Below are 24,649 nucleotides of genomic sequence, written 5' to 3'. Positions count from 1 at the left end.
AACCCATTGTACCTAAAAATCCATTCTAATACTTGTTGATATCATCAGAAGCTGTCTGACACCTAAGGCATCTGTTCTGTGCCTGAATATTCACATAATTATTTCCTCAGTAAAGAAAAAAACCACACAACCCCTAAATTTAGATTTGTAAAGCTATCAAAATAATTAGTGAGGAGGCATGATGTGTCAGGGAAATTTCAGTTTTCTATGCTATATGTAAAAAGTAGTTCTTACCTGGAACAAGTAAAAAATTCAATAAAATCTTGGAATTCTTTATGAGAACAGCCTCTCAAATGTCATCTAATCCAGCTGCTCACTCACTTGCAGGTTACCTATACCTATTGTCTTCCCAGACGAGAAAATCCCTCTTTAGTCTTCTCCTCATGAAAAAGTCCAGGTTCTCCTGGACAAGATCCATTCCTAATCTTACTATGGTTGCAGTTTGAAAGTTTCTCTTATATTCTTGAATCTTTCTTCCTGCAATCTTTCCTATAGATCATGCATTCTTTATTGCTAAGTAAAAAAATATTTGCTCTACTTCTAACTTTTTCTAGTTGGTTCATTTCTTTCTTGAATGGCAGTACACAAACTGGAGACACTACTCCAAATGAAGATTTTTCAATGCTGAATGGAGAAATTGTAACTCCACCTCCTGCAAATCATTTGCCTGCTTACACATCCCCTTCTATTTGCTCTCTAAAACAAAAATTACATTGTTAAGTTCCAAGTTTAGTTATTTATAATGACCATATTCTTTGCTGAAAAGCTTTGTCTTTGTGTTTTCTAGCTAAATTCTTCAGAGTTCATGAATCTTACCTTATGGATTTAATGACATGACAAAGCTGTCAATCACAAAATGTTTAATCTCCTGACCTTAACTCACTTCATATTAATTATGTTTCTTTATAACTTGTAATATTTAGTATAAATGCATCATCTGTTTCTTTATAACTTGTAATATTTAGTATAAATGCATCATCATTTGAACAATTATTTTTCTTAAGGAAAATATCTACTATTTATGTTCTCTACATAAATATGTTTTCAAAACATAAGTGAAATTAGGTGGTGTGTAAACAAGTTAACATTATCCTTAATTTTAAATGATAGATAAAGAAATAAAATAAGAGGAAAGAGCCTGACCCTCTTCCCTGACTTATTAAAAATACTAAGGACTAATGTAAAGTGACTGCAATATACTCCCAATGTCAACAAAATACTCTTCCACCTTTTGATATAGAAGGGAGGTTACCTTAGAAAGGCCAAAACCTTTTGCAGGATTTCCAGCATAAAGTGATGGATTCCTTGCCCAGAGTCCATAATTATTTCATCTTTCTGCAGAACTTTAATCTTAGGTATCTCTGTGAGTTTCTGTGAGTTATCAATGATAGTAAATGGATTATCTTGCATTATTTTAAATAAAAAGAAATGTCTGGGGTCTCAGAATCCTCAGAATGGGACATGCTTCATTACATTTTTCCTTCTTGTGTCTAGATTTCTATTGGGTGCATTTGACAGTGGAATTTTAATTATCTATGGATATATAGACATTTAGTTTGGGATTTTTAAAGAGCCCCGAGGGAAGATTTTAGGTTCCTTGAAAACGGCAGTCTTTCCATGAGAAATCTAATATTTGTCCTTATAAGGTCTGCAACAGGTATTTAGTATGTTTCTTCTCTGAAATGAGCTTATTTACTTTGGAGAAAAACTTTTCTATTTTTTTTTTCCCTTGTATATTTGCTGAATATCATCCTTTACAAATTTTATGTTCATTCATCACTGGTTCACATCATGTAGGCTGGAATGGCAATCAGATTTATTTGTAAAGTTTTCCACTCTTTTAAAAAAGTTTTATTTTAAATGGTAAGATGTGTTGTAGGAAAAATCAATATCTTGAATACTGAGGATAAGTTTCAAGATATTGAAACTTAATTGAAACTTAACTAAGTCATAAGTTAATCCATAAGTCTTCAGTTTTCCTTGCTCTAAATTTAAAAAAAAAGAAAAGAAGCAAGCTACATAATTTGACTGAATATGAGTATTCCATCATATGTGTTTTGACCACAGTAGGAAACTGATATGATTATACCTTTACATTGATACTTATTTACTAGTGTAATAAATAAGAAATGTATAGTAAAAAATAAATACTATAAGTAGACTGAATGGCACTTGAACAGTTAGGTGACAAAGAAGGAAAGTATAGTGGGGAGAACACAACCTGGTAGGTGCAAACATATAAACTCTCACTTATTTGTAGAGTATCAGGACATTTTTGGTTTAAATTTTTCTCCTAACTGGCATCATTTAACTTGAGAAGTTCCTCTTGGCTGCAGCTATCCAGTTCAGAATAAAAATTCTGTCAGGGAACAAGAAGCCTGATCTAAAGTCCCTCGGTACCACTGGATTTTGGATTACTCTGAAAGATCACGGCTCATGTATACTAACAAAAAAATAAAAATTTTTATTCCGAACCTGACTCAGGCTCAGTGAAGCAATTTTGATTTGGGGCTGGTGAGTTAAATAATAGACAAGAAGCCTCTCTTACTTGTTGGAAAATCTTAAACTGCATGGATTTTCCACATGATTAACTTTCCCTTAAAATAGAGTTACTGAGATCAAGCTAAGCAAGTATGCTTCAGAATATTAATGTCACTCACTGTATAACTCAGGTACTGCTGTATACAGCCATGAGGAGAAAATCACCTAAATACCACTTATACCAGGTTTATTGTAAAGAATGAGATTTTTGAAAGCAAATACAGTCAAAATTATAGCAGTACATTTTGGCCTCTACAAAGACAGCTTCATTGTATTGATGTGAATTTCCAATATTTCAAATACTTTAGGTCCTGCCTATGATCTCATGATATGTGAAGTTAGAAATACATCACTGGTTCTTCTGTGGAAAGCTCCTGTGTATGAAGGCAAAAGCCCTATTACTGGGTATTTAGTGGACTATAAGGAAGTAGATAGTGAAGACTGGATTACGGCTAATGAAAAACCTACATCAAAGCGCCATTTTAAGGTAACATTTTCATTAATTAATATTAATATAAAACTGAGTACTAAAAAGTTCTTAATGAGTATAAAAATGTTATTTATTTGAACTTCAGCTTCTGCTAACATCTTCATATAAGTAAACAAAATAGTTTAGATTGTTTTTTAAATTGGCTTTGCCCTTTATCTTGTTTAAGGTCACAGATTTACATGAGGGTCATACCTATGTTTTCAAAGTTCGTGCAGTGAATGATGCTGGGGTGGGCAAGTCATCTGAGATATCTGAACCAGTGCTTGTTGAGGCACGGCCAGGTAAAATGAACTGTTTAAACTTCTCTGCTTCTAAAATACTAAAATACTTGGAATTGAATTTAATCAATCTAATTTGATATTGTATCACATATAAGTATTTCAAGAATTAAGAAGCTCTTAGCCTTAAAACTTAAAGAAAAAATCATAAGGATTTGATGTGGATACAGAGATAGTGATAAGAGTTTTCTCCTTTACTTACTGCAGAAGTTATTTGATAATCAGTTATTTAGGTTTTTATTCTAACAAAGGTGCTACTTGCTGTGACAACACGTTTATTAAAGCTTCAGGGATGATAATAAAATTGGCTTTTTTAAACTTTTCATGTCTTCTCATAGTCAGTTCTATCTTATTGACTTGTTTCTCAATAAACATTTATTAGTATTAACATTCCTTTCTGGTGTGTAGAGTAAGAAACTTACTAGCATGTGATGCTGAGTCAGGATATGACATAAACCTGCTTTAAGACCTGCTAATAAAGTCAGTATCTTTTAGGACAAAAGAGCTCTGGGCTTTAGTAATTTATGAATTGCACCTTGAAAGAAAAATGCAGCCTTGACATTTGAGTTTATTCCTATTTTGCAGGAACAAAAGAAATCTATTCAGGTGTGGATGATGAGGGTAATATTTACTTGGCTTTTGAGTGCAAAGAAGCTACAGATGCATCTCATTTTACATGGGGTAAATCTTATGAGGAGATTGATGATTTTCAGAAGTTTAAGATTGAAACAGAAGGAAATCAGTAAGTCATGCCAGCCTACCAAATTATTAGAAAATTGTTATGTTAAAAATCTTAACATGTGATACCCTGCTAACTATATACTTCTTCACTGGTGATTTTAGTTCTAAACTGTACTTCAAAAATCCTGATAAATCAGACTTGGGAACTTACTCCATCTCAGTTAGTGACACAGATGGGATTTCTTCCAGTTTTGTTATGGATGATGAAGGTAAGGTCCTTACAATTTCAAGTCTTTCTTCATTGTATCACCTCAAATGCACTAAAAATTGCTCAAGAGAAAAGAACACAAGTCTGACATTCTTTCCTGTGCATTAAGGAAAAACAAACAAACAAAAAAACCCCCACACAACAGACTTCATGTGATTACTTATTTTTCTGATTATCATAATAATGAAAGCTGAGATACCTTCAGGCAATATTTTCTAGAGAAGGTAAAAGACATGTCAAATTAGAATTGTTTTCTTTATGCTGGGATTATAATGATGTTTGCAAATATCCCTTACACTCTCAGTTGTGCTTGAGGCTCTAGATACAGTTTCTCATAACCGAGAAGCAGGAAATTAGTGAGAAAAAGGATGATGCTTTAACAAAGTCTGAATACATTGGGTCAAATTATCATTTGGCTTGCATTTATATTAGTTTTGCTTTATTTCATTGTAGCTATTTTGTTTTATTGGAGTTGCAATTAATTTGCTTCAATCTGACTTTGTTTTATCATTGAGACATGCTGACATAAAAAGCAAAGATGAGAGTGTGCTATTTTACGTAAAATAAAAATTACTTTGATGCTTTCCCAGTGCCCAGGCTGTAATTGCTATGCCCAGTTCCTCAAGTTTCTCCAGGACTTGGAACATTTATGAGGTGTCTTAGTAATTAGTCATTACCAATATGTGCTTTTTAATTTTCTAGTGCATTTTTCATGAGAACTACCCTTTGGCTTAGTTTTGAAGCATCAGTCTGAAATCTGTGTAGATCTTGTCACCATCAGCTCTACCTTTGGAGTTTTTTTTTTTTAATAAGAGCACTGAAGATATTTCCCATCCCACACTTAGCCTATGTCTTCCCTGATCATATGTCACTCAAAATTACAATTTTATTTGTACTGGATCCCTGCATAAGTATCAGATTTTGCATCTTAACAATGGAAACCATTATTTCACTGCCCATTTACTCTCTCAAAAGCTATAAATTCTCCTGTAATTTTGCTAAATCCTCTATAATGTCATAAATCCATGCTAATTTTCTCTGGTCTTTACATTACCTGTAAATTTGGAATTGGCAGTAGTGTTCATTTTCCAAATCTTTATTGGCAATGACTATGATAAATAGGATTAGTATGAAAATCTGACAACTGAATTCTACTCTCACACAGCCTTCATGAGGATCTAGTGCATTAACTAGAACTTTCTGTACTGTTTTCAGACTAACCTGCACTTGATCTTGTTTCCTGCCACAGTAAAACAAGCTTTAAAGGAATAGTGTGAGAATGGAAGTCATCAGATAAAGGAACTTTGTACACTGCTTAGAATCTATTGTTTCCTATCTTTCTTTTATACTGCTGTTCTTGAAAGTTTAAAATAGATTTTGGCCTTTGTTTAGATTCCCTTGTGTAAGAGAGTGTACACCAAAATGCATAGAGTAGGAACATTTGCTAAATCCATGCATCAGAATTTAAGTTTCCTAAATCTTATTTTTCAGTGATCATTCTCTGAAGAGAGTTGTGTGTTTCACATACAAGCTTCAAGGGGACAACTTTATTGAGGCTGATATTTACTTTCGTTGACACTTATTTGCTATCTGTGTTTTTCAGAATGAATTAAAACATGAACATTTTTCTTATTTTCAGAGTTTGAACGTTTGATGGCAATAAGCTATGAAATAAAGAATCCAAGTAAGTTGAAGATCTGAACATTCTGCATACTTCTAGGAGAAATATAATTGTATACTAATGACTGGAGTTCCTAAAAGATTCCTCTTAAGACAATAGCAACTTCATTTTTCATGGCAGCTTCAATTACCATGGAACACTTTGTTTCCTTATCTTTTAGTTTGTTTAGGATAATATTAGATGACATAGAATAAAATCATCATTCCTAAATGTCTTTGAAGTTTAATTTTGACAATATATTATAGATTGTTACTAGCCAAATCCCTACACAAAGTACAAACTGGAAGACATAAATTCTTGTCCCTCTTTGAGAAATTAATTTAAAAATCAGCCAAAGGCTGCATTAGAGGACTTTTCCCTGTGTAAAATTTATTTGATATCCAGAAAGCTGTAAATAGCAGGGAATTTACAATGATATTCCTATTTCTCACCAGGTTTCATACATTAATGACTTTTGGTTCTTTTAATTTTGTAGCAATACCACTAAAATCAGAATTAGCTTATGAGGTTCTTGACAAAGGAGAAGTTCGTTTCTGGATTCAGGCTGAAAGCTTATCTCCAGATTCTACCTTCAGATTTGTTATTAATGATAAAGAAGTTGAAAACAGTGAGGTAAGTACATATTGAATATTGTACATAAGTGATTTTGTTTAATTAACCTGCAGGTTTCTATTGTTATCATAGAATCATAGAATTGGAAAAGATCATGGATTGCAACAGCTAACATAACACTGCCAAGATTACCATTCAACTATGTCCTTAAGTGCCACATTTACTTGTCTTTTAAATACCTCAACCACTTCCCTGGGCAGCCTGGTCCCATGCTTGACGGCCATTTCAGTGAAGAAATTGTTCTAATATCCAATCTAAACTCCCTTGGTGCAACTTGAGGCTGTTTCCTCTTGTCCTGTCCCTTGTTCTTTGGGAGAAGAGGTTAAGCCCCACCTCATTACAGCCTCCTTTCAGGCAATTGGAGGAGCAATAATGTTTCCCCTGAGCCTCCTTTTCTCCAGGCCAAATGACCCCAGCTCTCTCAGCTGCTTCTCCTCAGACTTGTGCTCCCAACCCTTCATCAGCTCTTTTGCTATCTCTGGACAGGCTTCAGCTCCTCAATGTCTTTCTTGTAGTGACGGAACTGAACACAGTTCAGTTCCCTCACTGCGCAGTTCCCTCTTGTAGTGTAGAGAACTGAACACAGGTTTTGAGGTGTGGCCTCACCAGTGCAGAGTACAGGGGGACAATCACTGCCCTGGTCCTGCTGGCCACACTATTGCTGATACAGGCCAGGATTCCCACTGGCCTTCTTGACCTCCTGAGCTGATGGCTCATGCTCAACCAACTGTTGACCAGCATGCCCAGGTCCTTTCCCACTGACCCACTTCCCAGCAACTCCTCCCCAAGCCTGTAGTGCTACCTGGGGTTGTTGTGACCCAAGGGCAGGACCCAGCACTTGACTTTGTTGAACCTCATACAGTTGGTCTCAAACAATCTCTTCAACTCATCCAGATCCCTCTGCAGAGCCTTCCTACCCTCCAGCAGATCAACACTCCCCCCCAGCTGGATCCTTTCATCTAGATTGCTGATAAAGACATTAAACAGGACTGGCCCCACTACTGAGCCCTTGAGAACATCACTTCTGATATCCACCAACTGAATTTAACTCCTTTCACCACCACTCTGGCCCTGGCCATCCAGCCAGGAACTAGTGCACGCATCCAGACTGTGAGCAGCCTGTTTCTCCAGGAGAATGCCATGGGAAACAGTGCCAAAGGCTTGACTTAATTCCAGGTAGACCACATCCATAGCCCTTCCTTCATCCACTAAGTGGGTCACCTTGTCATTGAAGGATATCAGGCCAGTAAAGCAGGACCTGCCTTTCACAAGCCCATGCTGGCTGGGCCTGATCTGTTGGTTGTCATGTGTATGTTGCTTGGTGTCTCTCAAGATGTATCTGATTCCTAATATTCCCCAGCACTGAAGTCAAGCTGACAGGCCTGTAGTTCCCGAGATCCTAGAGTTATGATGTTATTAGGATGTGATAATACCTGAAAAGAAGGCCAATCTTTAACTTAAAATATTTTGCAGTATAGAATTCCTGTTGCAGAGTGAGCCTATTCATACTGGAAAAAGAGTTGGACATCCTCTATTCATTTTCAGTAACAAGATGACCAACAGCCAAACAGAAGGAGAATTTGCACACAGAGCAGTGTTAAGCACAAATATTTCAGAAAAATAGCTCAAGAAAAAGGCTGTTTCAAGTACAGTTTTGGACTCCAAACCAAGATGATACTCTGCTCCCAAAGACTCTCTGAGGCTTATATTACTAGTTTTATGTATAATGTGGGAGGCACTTGACAATGCAGCAATGTTCATAGACTTAAATGTATTTTTAAATTTTGGCTTAGAAATTGGACATTGAACAGCTACACAAAGATGAAAGGGTAGGCCACCAGCTTCCTGCATTTTTATAGCTCTAGGAAGACCTCTCATGTTAAGAGGCATAAAAAAGCTCTCAGATTGGGTTGAGAACAAAGCAAGGTCATGCCTTTGCAGGCCAAGAGTATGGTTCATCTACAGGTGATAAGCACAGCACTGGAAATACATTTTCCTGTGAGGATTTAATCTCCAGTGCAGCTGTTTGAAAGATTCAATTTATTCCTGAGAATGCAAATCCGGGTTTGGGTCAGAGAAGTTTATCAGCATTTTTATACCACAGAAAAGCAAAGAGCATTTAATTTAATTACATATTGACAAGTGTAAGAAGAGGTATTTCTGAGTAAAATACTTCTCCGTTTTTCTTGCTTTAAGAGGTAATAAACCATTGCACTGAAAACCTGAATATACATGCCCAAGATGTATTGAAATGACAATATTCTATCTTGGCAATGTTCATTGAACAGAATGAGCTATTTTTAGTTTGCATATGTTTTGAAAATGTTGTCATCAGAAGGAGTCTTGAAATGAAGCTGCATTATTTCACCTCTTTAATTAGTAACCCACAGGTGACATTTATGTTTGGAGACAGATGATATTTTTGTGGAAAGTCACATAAAAGCCTAATATTTATGATGCCCATAAAATCATTGAACTTCATCTTGCTGCATAATGGCAATAGTTAGAAGCCTAATTGCACTCTAAAACTTGTCTGGAGACTGGGCTACAGTCACTGAACATGTTCAATAGACCATTATGCTGGTGAATTGTGGCTTGATTCTTGACATTGGCTGAAGTGATAATTTTTTCCTGCTAGGTCCTAACAGGGAGTGTTTTTGGTAAGATTTCAAAATAAGCTGTAAATGGAATGAACTGAGCCCCATTTTCTCAGTTTAAATTTTAATCTTTTAATATTTTGTTTCCCTTTCCTAAAAGTAGGAAATAAAAAAAAAAAGTGTAAGAAATAATCAGATTAAAACATACAAACATACATCTTGCTGTTGTTTTTTGTTTTTTTTTTTTTTTTTAACTTTTCTGCTTCTGGCTAAATTAAATTTAATGTTCTCCCTGGGAACTCATGAAGTAAATGACAGTGTGGTCCTTGACCTCTGTGGGCAAGAGACTATAAGCAAGGATTTGGCTTTTGCACTTTGAAATTTGCACTTTTTGATAGTTTGGGTGAGTTTATTAATGCTCTTTTTAATCAGCCTGACCTATCACCTTAACTCTTTCAGATGAACTATTACATAAGTAGGTTTTCTACTTAATTTCCTGATTAATTTAATCTTGTCTTATTCTTTGACATTGTATCTTTCTTTGCACTGTATCTGGGAAATCATATATCCAAATTAACTTGCTTATCCCTTAACAAATTATTATCCTCATCAATCTGTTGGTTGATGCTTTGTTAATTCCATATCTTTTTTTTTCTTCATTCTTGTGTTATCCCACTAAGATTGAAAAGATTCATATATTTGAAAATGCCAGTAATGAAAGCTAAGTATCTTGACTGTTCTTCTAGACTTATTATCTATACAACGCTCTGTTAACTATACAAGAGTCTGTTTTTGAGGCTGGCATAGATTGTCCCTCAAAGCTAAAGCAGATATATTTGTGGAGTCATTCCTACTACTTTTGGATCTTAGGGAACTTAGAGGTTCTTCCACTTCAGTGAGATCCTAGAGAGTTTAATAAGTGGCATTTTTACTAGCTTTTTAAAAATTTTCTTCTTTCTTCTCCTTCCCTAAACTTTATCTATCTGTGACTTTAGTACCATTTATACCAATAACAGGTTTATCAAAACATTCTGTTTTTAAGACATCATGTCTCCTTTAAACAGTATCTAGAATAAATTTAAAAGTAAAAGCATCTACAATAATTCACTGCATATAACTCCTTCTAGATGGTGACATTTACTGTTCTGAGCAATCATGGATGGAAGTTAGTGTGTAAAATCCTTGGCCACATTGTTTACCTGAAAGTATTCTTCAAGTAACTTCCGTGGGTTATTTTTACTTAGCTTTAAGAATTTGTTAGTTGAGATTCAAAAAACATCACTGTTAGTGGGGAACACAGTCCTCATGGGTGGCACTTGTTGAATAAAAGAAGATATTACTTAGTAAAACATGGCTGAGTCTAAAACAGTACCTGCAAATTCAAACCACATATTTTGCAAAGATTGTCCAATATTTGCTTGCAATTTTCTGTTTCCATGTTGATGCTTGCCAATAATTTTTCTTTCTGGAATAGTTAATAGAAAGCAAACACATAAAGGACAAAAACAGTGCAAAGCATATTTAACGTTGAATTAAAGTCAATATTTGGTATTTTGTGTATTCTGCAAACAGTTAAGTGGGTAACTATATGTTCTGACAGAATTATACCTTTCTTTTCGGACTTGGGCAACACTTTGGTTCCCAGAAGCTTTTTTGGGTTTACACAAGTTACTTTTCTCATGGTCTTTTGCTTTAAGTGTTCTTTGAAAATTACACCTAGCATTAAATGAGAAAATCATTATACCCTTCATCGATTAACTATTTTTAATGAGAAAATAAGATCCACTGTTGACTAATACATGTTGCAGATATTTGGTAGGGATGACTTTTTGAACTTGCTGTGATGGATTTGTTTGAAGATCCACATTTGTGTCTAGAAACGTAGTATTTCCAGTTGTTTCTGGACTCTGCTTGGTATAGTGCTTCTGCCTCGCAAAGCCCTGGAACTGAAAGCTTAATGCAGCTAAAGGCTAGCTGTTAGGTTCTTCTTCAACTATGCACAGCGCCATAAACTATTGTTTTCAAATACAAACCAGCTGTATTATGATGACTCAAGGATTCCAAATGCAGCTGCACACAGAGGTTTCTGTCACCCCTGGGATCTTATTGTACAACAGTAAATAAAAGCACAGTCTTCTTTCCTTTGTATACAATGAAAAAGGTTGACTGTAGAGCAGCAATGTAAATCATAATTAATTCAATAAGAATCAAAAGTAATTTGCACTACACTAAAGTTCTTATTTGTTTATTTCAGAGGCATAAAATAAATTGTGACCGTTCAAATGGCATTATAGAAATGGTAATGGAAAAATTTACAATTGACAATGAAGGTACCTACACAGTACAGATTCAGGATGGAAAGGCCAAAAACCAGTCTTCATTAGTTCTCATTGGAGACGGTATGTTCACTGAACCATTGAAACTTCGGCTATCATGAACAAATGAACTTCAATTATTCTTTGAGTAATTTTGTGAATAACTCATTTTTCATTCACCTCTTCTAAAATTTAGCATTCAAGGCAATATTGGCTGAGTCTGAACTCCAGCGGAAGGAATTTCTCAGAAAACAAGGTAAGACAGAGCAAATTGGTGACTTTTGGCCCAGTTTGAAGCTAATGATTCATCCCTGGTGAATTCTAAGTGCTTACAGCTTCCATTCCTTATTAGAAGATGAATATATTGTACAATCTTAGGAGACACTTGAACCCTTGGTGGATCTTGTTTTTCAATATTGTAAATTTGTGACAGAACTTTCACTAAGTGGAGAAAATAAGTGGAAGTTCTCACAAGAGGTTATCTTTCCTCAATATTAATGAGAAGTGTGCCTACTGTAGGCTCTCATCCAACAAAATATTTAATTGCATTTAGTTGTAAGTATACAAGTTGTCTGTTCAGTATAATCGACAGAAGAGTGGACAGCCAAGACTAGTAGTGCCAGACAAGGAAGATTAAAATCTTCACCCTATGGTTTCTGTCCAGGCAAAATTCCAGGAATTAAATGTATATTTGTTGAATAGTTGCTATACTGTTATAGAGTTTGTTATATACTTGTTATTGATATTGCTTGCAGCTGAATGAGAAAATTACTTTGGGATACCTAATTCAGATTTCTATCCCAGTGAAATCCTTAAAAAATTGAGTTTGAACTCCAGTTTCTAATTTTCACTTGTAAGCACATGGCTTTCAGGATGAAAGTAACAATCATAATTAAAACTTCTTTTCTAAATAGCTTAGGTAAGATTGTGTACAGAAGCACTGTAATTATATTTTTTTTTGAAAGCTGTTTAAAATTGATTTAGGAAAGAAATTATACCACTTACACCATAAACTGACAAAATATTTCAATTCTCAATGATTTATGTGAAAGTCTTTCCTACTTCCCAGGTTTGGCTATTGGAATTACAGGCCCTGATCCTGCCAACACAAAAGCATATACAGTTATTGAGACAAGTAAATACAATAACTTTAAAAAGGCCATATATGTCAGCAAATTTTCATCAGGATACATTTATTTGCAGGATTGGAACCTTAGTGGGGAAAAGGAATACTTTCTGTTCTGCTTGTAATATTTAATACATTTTAAAACTTTACATTATTTGGGCAAACAACGTCCAGCATGGGTTTGTTGCCTTTAGATTAAATACATTATTTGTACACTTGTTTGTAGGTACTTTGTTTCTTTCCTCTGCTTAGTTGGTAATTTGGCACAAAGGCATTTATTAAATTAATTTCTCTCACTCACCATTTTATATTTTGGAATACTACGTGATTCATACAGAGATGAGACGCAGGTTTCTAAGCTGTAAAGTAGACACTAAGTCAGTATGATAAAAACTTAATTCAGGTTTTCCCTTCTAGTGCATGGGTAGTTCAGGAGGTCCCTCTTGCTCTGGTGTAAGGATGTTGTAATTGTCATCCTTTTTTCTTTCTTTCACTCGATTTCTCTGATACTCTTCATTGTCCGACATTGCTTTAACATTTTTTTGTTTCTTAGGTCCTCACTTCTCAGAGTTTTTGTATTGGAATGTTACAGAGGAATGTGAAGTTTTACTTTCTTGTAAGGTAAGGAAATATACTTGAAATTATTTTTTAGAATTTGTTGATGAAAAATTGAGGTAGGAAAATGTGAAGAAGGATTTAGATACCTTTAAAATCTGAAGTTTCATATGAAATCTCTTATGTAGAAAATTTTAATATGAAAATTTCTGACTTACTATTTTTCAGCAGTAGTGTTGATTAAAAAAAATTATAGGACATTTATTCATGTATTATTAGGTGGTCCAATTCTTCCTAAAAATTGTGAGCCACAAGAATAATTTACATGAAATATACATCCTATGAGTCCTGCTTCTTCATCAAGAAATAGCTACAAAAAGCCAGAGTTCAATATCTTTGCCATTTTCTGATTTCTCTGGCAAAGCATCTGTTATTTAATCAACTGTAATCAAAAATGCAACAAAGACTTCTAGAATTAAAGTTATAAAACATGATTTTTTAATTATTTTTGTCTAATGACTTTTAATCTTAAGTAATGATAATGTGTATGGATTTCAGTGTAACTTCTGCTATTAACATCTTTATATGCCTTTCTGAACAGATAAATTTTCATTTGTTTTCCTCTTCTAGAGTGACTAATTAGAAGTCTGAATAAGTAAATTGAATTCAACAAGCATCAAACACTTCTTCAGTCTCTTTTCCTGTAATATGGATTCTTTTGTATTAATTTTCTCCTCTTCTTTTGAAAAACTTTTGGCTTATAATTAGACTAACTCGGATCATGAATGATGAGCAATTTACATGAACATTTGTGGGATTTTTTTACTTCTTCTTTCTTTTTATTTCCCTTTTTATATTTTCTTTTTTTTTCTTTGCTGCTCATTAACTAGGAGACCCTTAACCTCAAATTATTCCCAGCACACCTGACTTGGTGCTGAAGCTGCTATTCCATGTGCTCCCCTTTCAGGGCTCAACGCTCATTAGTTAACACGGTACCTTTGCTGGTACTGAGCTGGTACTGAGCTGCATTGCTGGAGTACTTTATAATCTCCACATGCACGTGCCTCAGGCATGAACCCTGCTTATCCCTTCATTCACATGGGGAATTAAATGTTGCTGAACCAGTTATGTTGGTGTTAATTCTCTACAAATTAATCTGAAATTATCCTTCTTTCATTGACTGTCAAGCTTGTTTATACCACTAAAGCTGTGAAAGGCTGACCACCTGATTATTTGCTTTTCACCAGTGAGCCTTTTGTTCACAAGGTCAGAACATTTTATGTAAATGAAATCTAGGATGTGGGCTGCTCGCACACTCATCATTTTAACTATGCTATTGACCTTATAATGTTTGTTACTGTTAGTATGTGACTGGCCATTAGGTTCACATGGTACTGTTGTTTATGGCTGTTTTACTGATATTTGTACATAGGAAGAGTTTGAAAAACAAAGCCTGGATTTGTCCTTCAAACTCTAGATACCTGATAAACAAGTTAGAAGTGTGGCCACTCTGCGCTGTTTCTGTGGTAATAAAAACAATCAAGGAATCATCTCTGCCATCCCACAGATTCTATTTAGTGCTCCTCTGCAAAAACAACTGTCAAGGGGGTTTTTACCTCTTCTAAGAACCTGGGAGAACATGAAGGAAGTAGCTGTAAGAGAGGGTATTTTACCTTGACTTTCTTAAAGGCATAGCATGACACAGGGAAGCTAGGAAACCACGTCAGCTGGTTCAGTACTTCTGAATAGTACTGCCGAAGACTGACTATGATCCAGGCCTGTAACAGTAATAATGGACAAATACGGATTGTGTTGTAGAAGAGACTATCAAATGTCACCTCACATACCCTATATTTTCTTTGTGATTGGACCCGACTGACTTTTGGTTGACTTAGTATTTAATTCTGAATTAGCTGGGATTGATGACCATGTTCTTGGTATTGTAGCCCTGCAATGCCAGTGGAACATGATGGTCCACTTGAAAGATAAGTTGATGGTGTTTGCTTTTTGCTTTCTGTTTTGTGTTTATTTTTCTTCCCATGTCAGAAACTACTGTCATTTTTCTTCTAGTAATTCTAAATTTCACAACATTCAGAAGCTACTTGCTCTTGCATAACTTTGGCCCTTATTTGTACTGTGTCTGTTTAAAGCAAGACTTTTGGTGTGTGGCTAAACAGCGAAAAAGTAACATTTCATAGTAAATGTCAACGTGAAATAACATCAGCACTGCAAATTGCATGTGTCTGAAACTCAGTCTATTTATTGTCAGATTGAGTGCTAACAGTCTGTGATGAAAAATTGTTGAAAAGTATTAAAGGCTTGTTCCTTCGGGCTTTGTTCAAACAAAATTTCCACTCATGTCATAGGAGTACAGGAACAGCCACTTTGTAGTTACTGGTAAATGTAAAATGCTGCTCACTTTTCTCCAGCAAGTCATTGCTTTGGGCCAGGTGGTGATCTCAAATACTGTCAGAGATCCATGGCAACCACAAAAGGTATTAAGCAACAATAGATGTGATTAATGTGGGCATGTTTCGTAGAGATGTCTAGGAATCAGAAGACTCTCCTATTTGTTTGTCACCTCTATAGAGAGCTTTCATAGGGCTGTTTATCTATGGAATGACTTCTATAATGTAAAAGGGTTGGAAACTGGCGCATGTTTTTTCCTCCAAGCAAGCCACTTGAAAACTATTGCAGATCTGTATTAAGTTCCAGGCTGCCTTCTAGCCATTTGTTCAGTTTTTTGCCTTTTCTTTAAGGAGCCTTTTAAAAGTAACTGCCTGGGGACTGAGAAATATCTTGCTGGCTCTGTCCTTCCACCAAAGCCACACTGACTGGGAATTCAGGCTGCACATGAAAATACCATTGCATTTTTATGACTTTTAGAAGGGTATGGGGATAACAATGTCAAATAAACCGTAGTGTTTTTGAAAGTGAGGGGAAAAATACATATATCTTGCCAGGGTTTCTAAAAAGAGCTGCACTTCTAGCTTCTTTGAATTGAGGTAATTTATCCAGCAATATTTTAAATGTATCCAATATACAATTTAATATCAAAATTGTAACAGTACTTTAGGTACAGCTGTAGTCTGTTTATCCATTGTTTCCATGACCTGCTGCTACTACAGCAAAATTCTTGCTTTCAAACAACTGCTCTGCATATACACTACCTTATTAAGCCCCTTTCTGGTGGGAGAGACTGCAATTTGTAGGATTCCCCAGGTCTTTGTATGCCCCATAGGACTCAGTGTAGAAGGAAAAATACAAAAGGATTTTTGGTGCAGCTCACAATTTTGAAGCCTTGGATGCTTTCAGAATAGTAATTTCAGTTGCTTTCTGCAGCTTAGCTGGGAGAGACATTGCTTAGGTAGCTGGGATAAATCTCCAAATTGGCCAGACACTAAGATAGGGCCTAAGTTCTGTAGTACAACTCTCTGGAGTCACAGGGCAAACACAAAAAGATAAAGGAGAGTTCAGAAGCTCTAATTTCAAATATACTTCTCACAGCTATCTCTAGACAAACTACAAGCACAGAGCAAGGGTGCAAAACCATTTAAGGGAAGAGATTGCCAGGATTTTCTTTAAGGATTTTACAGGGTTCTGAAGATGTAACCTGTGTACTGTGCTGAAAAGAAGTACTGTAGGACTAAGATTTGTTTAGTAGGACTTTGTTGAAATTGGTTTTTTACTTAGCTTTATTTGACATGTGCTATAAAAAAAAAAGGTTTCATATGTTGAAAGTACCTGTGTGACTTCCCTTTCCTCAGGACACAGCCAGGCTTATGTGCCTTGTCTGTTGTACAGGTTGCGAACATAAAGAAGGAGACTGATTTCAGGTGGTATAAGGATGGTTCTGGGGTTGATGTTGAGGAGCTGCCTGATCTGCAGAAGGGAGAATGTCACCTCAGTATTCCCAAGGTACTGTATCACCTGCCAATTACAAAGGACAGCTTCTGCTTGACACACTGCAGATTTGTCAGACAAAGCAGTAAACCAGCTATCATGATTTCTTTGAACAGTTGTAAGAAAAAAACATATCTTCTACCCTTCAATTAGCTGGTGAATAGCTGTGGCTAGCAAAAAGTATCTGTTTTTGATATCAGCTCAGAGAGTTCATGCTTAAGTTGCTGTAGAGTCCTTGGGTGAACTCTATCTCATTTCTTTCTTATTACTCCTTAATTTTTCAATTTGTTCAAGCACCTCATTTTTGACAGTGTTTTAGTTTTATTGCCTAAAATGAATAAGTTTGAAGTTTATGGCTTCTTAAAATTTATCTTTATGCAAACAGGATAACCCAACTTCTATCTGAAACTTTACCTTGCATAGTTGCTGCCTTTGTGAAGTGACAAAACTTCCCCAGACTGAGATTTTCTTATTTCAGTAATGTGCATTCCATCTAATATATTTATTTATTGGCTTCATATTCTTCTAATTTCCTTCCTTCATTTCCCTTGAAAGAGGATACTGACTTTCCAATGGCTTCATTTTTCTTGAGTAGACTTTTCTTGGGTGGGTGGTTTCTGCTTGTCTTGGATTAATCTTGTTGGTTGTCATTCAATTATATGATACTTGTGCTATGGTTTATGTGCTCATGGATTTGTTAAGTCTAAGAAGTTGTCTCCAATCTATATATACCTGTTGGTATATTTTCCTTCAGGTCTTAAAAGAAATTAAAATAAAAACAAAAAACCAAAACCCCCTACTGCCTTTAGTGCAATATCACTGTGATAGATTTCAGAATGTAAACTCTCCAAGGGTAATGAATTAATTATTTACTTAGCATAGATGTAATTTGACTAGGGCTGCAGCTTGAATGAAAGCAGCATGAAGGAGTTGGTATTAGAGGATATAGATTTGCTGTTATGCATTATATAATTAAAAAAAATTATAATTTTGATTGAAGAAAAATTACATTTCTAAAGTTTGTGTAGGTGGAAGTTTGCTCTGTTACATCTTACAACAGTGCTTGTAATTTCTACTGATCAAAATCAATCCTCTTCGTCTTTTTTTTGGAAAAAGAAAAAAAACCCTCATGGTTTCTTGAGGAAACTGAACTGAAATCAGAACAGGTTTTAGGCTTAAGAACTAAATGTATCTCCATCAAAAAAGCATGAACAAGACATCTGTAGTTTCCATCTTGTCTCTGGTAAGATTATTTATCCAGAACACAGTACAATGTATGTTGTTTTAGAGAATCATGCAGGGGGTGAGCAAATCTAGTTCTATCTAGGACTATCAAGTTTGTCAGTAAACATCTTTGGTTTTCCTTGTAGCTGTCTCGCAAAGATGAAGGAGTTTATAAGGCGACGATATCAGATGATAGAGGTCAGGATGTATCTTCTCTGGAATTATCAGGAAAAGGTAATATTCAAATTATTGTAATGGAATAATGATCCACATGTTCTCCAGAGTTGTCAAAGATCTATCCTTGCAAATAGCAAATTCGCATATACTTTTGGCATTCTTTGCATTTCGTTTCTCGTATGTTATAGAGACCTGAACTTCAGATCAGCAGTTTATAAGGGGTGACCCTGGGCGTTGTAATGATTCATCTCTAGCATTTTGACAGGCAGGAGATGAAGTATGTTTCTAACCAGACAGACCATTTTATGTGAGATCACTCTGTCTCAGGTTTGTTAAGCTTTAATATCTACAAAACACCCTAAAGCAACAAAGTGCTATGTTGGGACTCTCAGTGGGGACGGAGAGTGCTTTTAATTCTAAATCATAAAGCCATTTTGTGGTTCACATCAGCTGGCATCTCAGCCCCACACAGCCACTTGCTCATCCTCTTTCAGTGCGATGGGGGAGAGCATTGGAAGGGGAAAAGTGAGAAAATTCCTGGCTTGAGCTAAAGACAGTTTAATAGGTAGAGGAAAAGCTGTCTACACAGGCAACGCGAAACAAGGAAAAAATTCACTATTTCCCATGGGCAGGCAGGTGTTCAGCCATCTCTAGTAATCCCAGGCTCCATCACATGTAACAGTGACTTGGGAAGACAAACACCATCACTCCAAGTTTTTCTCACTCCCTCCTTCCTCGCTCAGCTTTACATACTGAGTATGATGTCACATGGTATGAAATGTCCCTGGGGTCAGTTGGGCTCAGCTGTCTTGGCTGTGTTGTCTTCTGACTTCTTGTGCATCCCCAACCTCCTCTTGGTGAGATAGTCTGAGGAGAAGAAATAAAAGACTTCCACAGTTTACAAGCACTGCTCAGCAATCGCTAAAACATCCCTGTTATCAACACTGGTTTAGTCACAAATCCAAAACACAGAACCTTAAAGTTGCTATGAAGAAAACTAGCCAGCCAAATCTATCCCAGCCAAAACCAGTACAATTTCTGTCTCTTATTCCATACCATTTATGTCATGCTCAGGTCCCATGCTTTGCAATATATTCTCATTAATCACCTTCTCCCTTCCTGTCCTTTGATATATACACAGATATAATTCCCTTAGTCTATGGATTTGTTTATGGGTACCCTGACCACTGGAATAAGAAAAAACTACACTAGGTGTCTGTCATGGTCAGGGGTCCAGCTTCCAGTAACTATACTTCAGGTATGGCAAACTGTGCTGTGCTTGAAATGTACAGTGAAATGCCTATGTAGAGAATGCACAGTGTCTAATTCTGTGAGTCCAGGGGGCTTTGGAAATGTCAACGAGCAAATCCACAAAAACTACACTGTTAAACCTAACAACGGGACTGCTAAATGGTGGAGTTAGCCTTGAAACATAAAGGGTAAACAGATAGGTTTAGCAGGAGCAGGAATGCTGCACATTCTACGGGGCAGGTTACTTCAAGCTCAGTATGTACTGACATTCAAATGAAGTTAAATGCAAATTAAAAGTACGTCTAAAATACACCCATGATAGACATTTAGAAAAAGTTTCATATGATATCAGATATCACAGTGAGATACTGTAATTTTATGTATATTTAATTTTTTTCTGTAATAAATGTCAGTTTACTTTGACCCTGGTTAAAGCATAGTGCTAATAATGCCAAGGGGATGGTTTTGATCCCTCATGAGCCGTTCACTTAAGACTTGGACTTGATGATTCTTGTAGGTCCCTTCCAACTCAGAATATTCTGTGATTCTGAGTCAATAACAAACATTGATCTGTTGCCAACATGAGCGAATTTTACTTAACTTTGGTGAAGAGAGCTTCCCTGGGCTTATTTGCTTAGGTCCCACCAGCTAGGCCAAAGTGAATCTAGATTCATCCCACACGCATGTAGACATGTGACCCAAATAATGACAATTTTTGGCAGGTCCTAGTAGAAGGAGAAGGATATGTTTAAAAATAAACTCAGTTTACCAAAGATATTAACATACCTTTTCAACAGAAAGAGGAAATACCTGAAACAAGAGGAAAAGATGAATATCAGGCTGAGTTCTTGGGATGTGGTTTACTGCAGAAGGCTGTACTATCAATTGATAGTCTCCCAGGCATTTTTCTTTTGCATAAATTCTGCCCATTACTCTTTCAGAAAAAAACCCCTTGCCCTCATTTAGACAGCATGGTTAACATAACCCTACCTTCTCAGACGTGTAATGTAAGGCATATATAAGATGCAGTTCATGTCCTATGTTAAGGTGTCAGTAGAAGCATACTGGAGATTGCAAAGACTTATGGAACTGAATCAGGATTTATTTTAGCTGAGACAAAAATGTGCTTATACAGATCAATACAGAACAAATATATAACTAGTATTTTTTTAACTTCATGCATTTCTCTGTCTTCCATATTCATAAAAATTTGTCAGCCTTGGATAAGCATCCTTCAGCCTTGACTATGCATTCTTCAGACTATGGTGCTTCTTTCTCTTTTTTTCTATCTTGCACAGTGTCACTGAATATAATTCTTCTGCTATGAAAGTGTTCCCCACTCTTGTGCCCTTGTCCCCAGGGTTCTCTCCTTCTACAAACCCATCAGCTCTGTGATCTTTCAAAAGCTTTATATGATACCTGCTTTATTTCACTTGCTGTTAAAGGACTTTACTTTTGTCAAATGCCTTCCTACAGGGAGAAGGTGAAACTGTTTTCACCAAGTATGAGATAATTTCTTTTTCACTTACGCTCTGCTTTGAATGTGAACAATTCAGTTTTAATAACTTTTTTTTCTTTTTCCTGGCCTAAGGGAGAGAGATAAAGATTTGGCAGCAGACAGCTGACTCCACAAAAGGCAGAAATACTGAGTGACAAAGCACAGATTTCATATGCTGTACGCAGACAGTTTCCAATTTGTTCTGTACACCTGTTGCAATTTTAATGGTTTTCTTTGCTTAAGGATATGTAGATTTCCCATATTACTTTAATTAAACTGAACATAACAAAGCTATATCCTGATTGAATTTTGATGGTACATTTTCTTTTTTTTTTGTCATTCTGCAGTTTATGAGGATATAATTCTGGCATTGAGTGGAATGAGTGGTAAGTAAATCCTGTCTTGAATTTTCATGTAGTTGTTTTATTTTGAAGTCATGTGAGGCTGAGACTGAAAATTTTTATTTTAAGTGGGAAACCTCTGAGAGCCCAGATACTTATATTATTATGGACATGTTAATAAGTTTCTGAACAGGCAGTTGACCTTGCTAATTGACACTATTAAAAGGGAACAAAGTATTATTCCACCCGGCTTGTTTGGTCTAGATACTGTGAAAATATTGTAGCAATAATTTTCGTCCTACTTCCTATTAGTAAGTGATCCTTGTCATAGAGAGAATGAGGTCCTTAATCTGTTCCTGGTAAGAAGCTGGGAGTCCTTCCACAGAAAGAACAGGGTTTGCACAAGAATAACATTTTTATGCAACTAGAATCATTACACTACTCTTTCATGGCAATTATATGACTAGATTATTATTTCACAATGGATCTTGCTAGTCATAATGCTTGTGTATGACAACAAAGCCATAAATTCATACTGAACTTTCACCTGATATAAATCAGCAGATGTTCCTTGAGAGGTATAACATTTGTCTCTGTGATACTTGAGAATCATGACCCAGATCTTGAATTTTCTTTTCTCCAGACAGTACAAATAATCCATTTGATTATTTTCTGTTCATTCCACTGTGTCTCCTATTTGATCCACATATACTCCATTTTATGTAGGTAAGTCAGCCTCTCCACTGAAGATCCTTTGCACTGAGGAAGGGATAAGGCTCCAGTGTTTCTTGAAATACTACAATGAAGAAATGAAAGTCAGCTGGTGCCACAGGTAGATGAGAATATTTTTTTCAATTTTATTTGAGACAAAAATGCTGTCTTTATGATTTAATAGTTACTATTCTGTGCCATTCATTTATCAACCTGATATTAATGAATTTATCTTTCCAGAATAGTATATTCTTTTTTAACACATATAGTACATAAGGTAAAGGAAATATTAAAAGACTTGTCCAACACCCATCAGGAGGGTTGTGACAGAGAGAAAGAAAGGAATCTACAGTATTGAGTTCTCTTATTCAATATGAGACTGTTTGTCTTCAATTGTATTATCTGCTTGGTTAAAAGACGGCAAAATATTTGAGATTAGTTTCCTATTCAGGTTCCTTTTTCAGGTTTCTTTCCTATTTCCTTTTTCTAAAGTGAATGAAACTCTCCTCCAGTTCCAGGTGAATACCAAAGATTTGCTCTCACAGATATCCACTGCCTTGCATAGTATGGAATACAATACAAGTCCTAGAGCTGGTATTCATCATCCACTCAGGGCACAGAGGGAAACATTATATGTAATATTTTCTAATATACAGCAATTTCTATCCAGGAATCTAACTTTGTAGGCTGAGCTCAATAAAATTGTCTTAAAGAAAAGGAAATGGTGAAAATAGCTTTTCTGCATCAAAATAATTCTAGCTATGGAGTCAAATCAGCTCTGTCTGGCCAAATAAAATGAGCGATCAAGGAGAAGCTAAAGCTGACTTCATTTATTAAAAATTCCAGCTAAAGATGCCTGGGGAGGAAGAATGAAAAAAGTGTTTTTTCAGTTAATGAGAGAAAGAGGAAAGTTCTCTTTGAACCTCTGAAAGTGGTCTGATTTGCATGCTCTCATTAAATAGCTGCTTCTATTTCCTCTCTTTGTGACAGACTGTGGACCAGAAGACCACCTGATCTGCATCTGAAGAACATTTTTTTATTCTTAACTAGGAAGTGATGATAAGCTAATGTCATTGATTTTTAAAGAGTTTTTATTACTTACCTGCAGTTAAAATTTTTTTCTTGTTTTTTAAAAAAAACAAAGTGTATTTTGACTTGATGCAAGAGTAATTTTACACAAATCTTTTGTTTTCTTAATTGATATTTGTAGTTAATGAAAGAGTAAAGATGTTTTTCCTTCATCAAAAAAGGTGATTTGCCTATAATTTACCATCCTTATGAATCTTATTTTACTGTGAATTAAGTGTGCAGAACTCTAAACACTGTCACACAGCCGTGTATGTGCATAAAGATGTAAGCAAAGTTCTGTGTGAGAAGGAGAATGAGAAAAGGTTGATCAAATGAATCTTTGAAATGGAAACTCAAGCTAATATTTTCAAAGGGTTTCATACTCCCACCAGGAAAAAAAGAGTTTTCTGGAAAAATGAGCCCATTAGTTGCCATCTATCTATAGTTTAGGAAAAGTATATTATCATTTGTAACTTTTTATTGATTATTTCCTATGGACAATGTAGAGGAAAAGAATGTTCAAACTCATCTCTATGCATCTTTTTTCCAGGGAATCTAAGATTTCTTCTGGTGAAAAGACGAAGATTGGAGGTGCAGAGGATGTTGCCTGGTTGCAGATAATTGAACCCACTGAAAAGGATAAAGGGAACTACACCTTTGAAATCTTTGGTGCCAAGGAATCCTACAAACGCACAATTGATCTGTCTGGGCAAGGTATGTTTATAAGAACTGATTTATATTGTGCCTTTTCATAGGTTATGCAGATTTTACTGGAAATAGAGGAATGACAGTAAAAACAGATAGTCTTTGATCACAACCAGTTTCAGTTCAGTTTTATAACTCTTATCATCTTTTTAACCTTGTATCTGTTTTAAGCACTAGCTGCATTAGGTTTCAGGGGTCTGGTTTTTCGTTGTGCTGCTGTGTACACCTGTATGGGTTTTAATAGGGCTGTGGCATGAGTATGTATTTAAATGTTTGTACTGAGGCCCAAGTGCAAGTTATGTTCATGGAGAATAACCCTCTCAATTGTTTTGTTACAGCTTTTGATGATGCAGTGGCAGAGTTCCAGCGACTCAAGTAAGTGCTGCATCTCTTGTGTTTTAATGCCCTAACAACAGTGTCTTTGCTTACAAAAATATTTTATTATTAATTTCATCAATAAAATTATATGTTTCTCTTTCTTTCTCAACAACTTTAGGGCAGCTGCTTTTGCTGAGAAGAGTAAGTTTATTTTACATTTTATCATAGGTGTTTCACAATGTGATCTAGTGTTCTTTTTAATGCATCCATCATGATATGCTGCCATAACATACTGAGTTCCGTGGTTAC

The 24,649-nt window shown here is 35.6% G+C and overlaps 1 protein-coding gene across 2 annotated transcripts in view; it reads left to right on the top strand.

The window, feature by feature from the left end:
* The window catches only part of MYOM2 (myomesin 2), a 71,399-nt gene that overhangs the window by 42,968 nt on the left and 3,782 nt on the right, over nucleotides 1-24,649 (top strand). For both annotated transcript variants that reach the window (XM_085056687.1, XM_085056686.1), the window contains 16 exons: nucleotides 2,850-3,028; nucleotides 3,198-3,312; nucleotides 3,895-4,051; nucleotides 4,153-4,259; nucleotides 5,898-5,942; nucleotides 6,415-6,551; nucleotides 11,403-11,547; nucleotides 11,660-11,719; nucleotides 13,143-13,210; nucleotides 16,949-17,062; nucleotides 18,418-18,505; nucleotides 21,545-21,583; nucleotides 22,265-22,370; nucleotides 23,868-24,031; nucleotides 24,361-24,397; nucleotides 24,519-24,541. In XM_085056687.1, the coding sequence (XP_084912813.1) occupies nucleotides 2,850-3,028; nucleotides 3,198-3,312; nucleotides 3,895-4,051; nucleotides 4,153-4,259; nucleotides 5,898-5,942; nucleotides 6,415-6,551; nucleotides 11,403-11,547; nucleotides 11,660-11,719; nucleotides 13,143-13,210; nucleotides 16,949-17,062; nucleotides 18,418-18,505; nucleotides 21,545-21,583; nucleotides 22,265-22,370; nucleotides 23,868-24,031; nucleotides 24,361-24,397; nucleotides 24,519-24,541 (1,584 nt within the window). The remainder of the gene's footprint in view (nucleotides 1-2,849; nucleotides 3,029-3,197; nucleotides 3,313-3,894; nucleotides 4,052-4,152; nucleotides 4,260-5,897; nucleotides 5,943-6,414; nucleotides 6,552-11,402; nucleotides 11,548-11,659; nucleotides 11,720-13,142; nucleotides 13,211-16,948; nucleotides 17,063-18,417; nucleotides 18,506-21,544; nucleotides 21,584-22,264; nucleotides 22,371-23,867; nucleotides 24,032-24,360; nucleotides 24,398-24,518; nucleotides 24,542-24,649) is intronic.

This window comes from Lichenostomus cassidix, chromosome 3, assembly GCF_008360975.1.
Source record: "Lichenostomus cassidix isolate B80296 chromosome 3, HeHo_3.0, whole genome shotgun sequence".
NCBI classification, from domain to species: Eukaryota; Metazoa; Chordata; class Aves; order Passeriformes; family Meliphagidae; genus Lichenostomus; species Lichenostomus cassidix.
The sequence above is the reverse complement of the archived record's forward strand: the minus strand, read 5'-3'. Positions and strand labels throughout refer to the sequence as shown.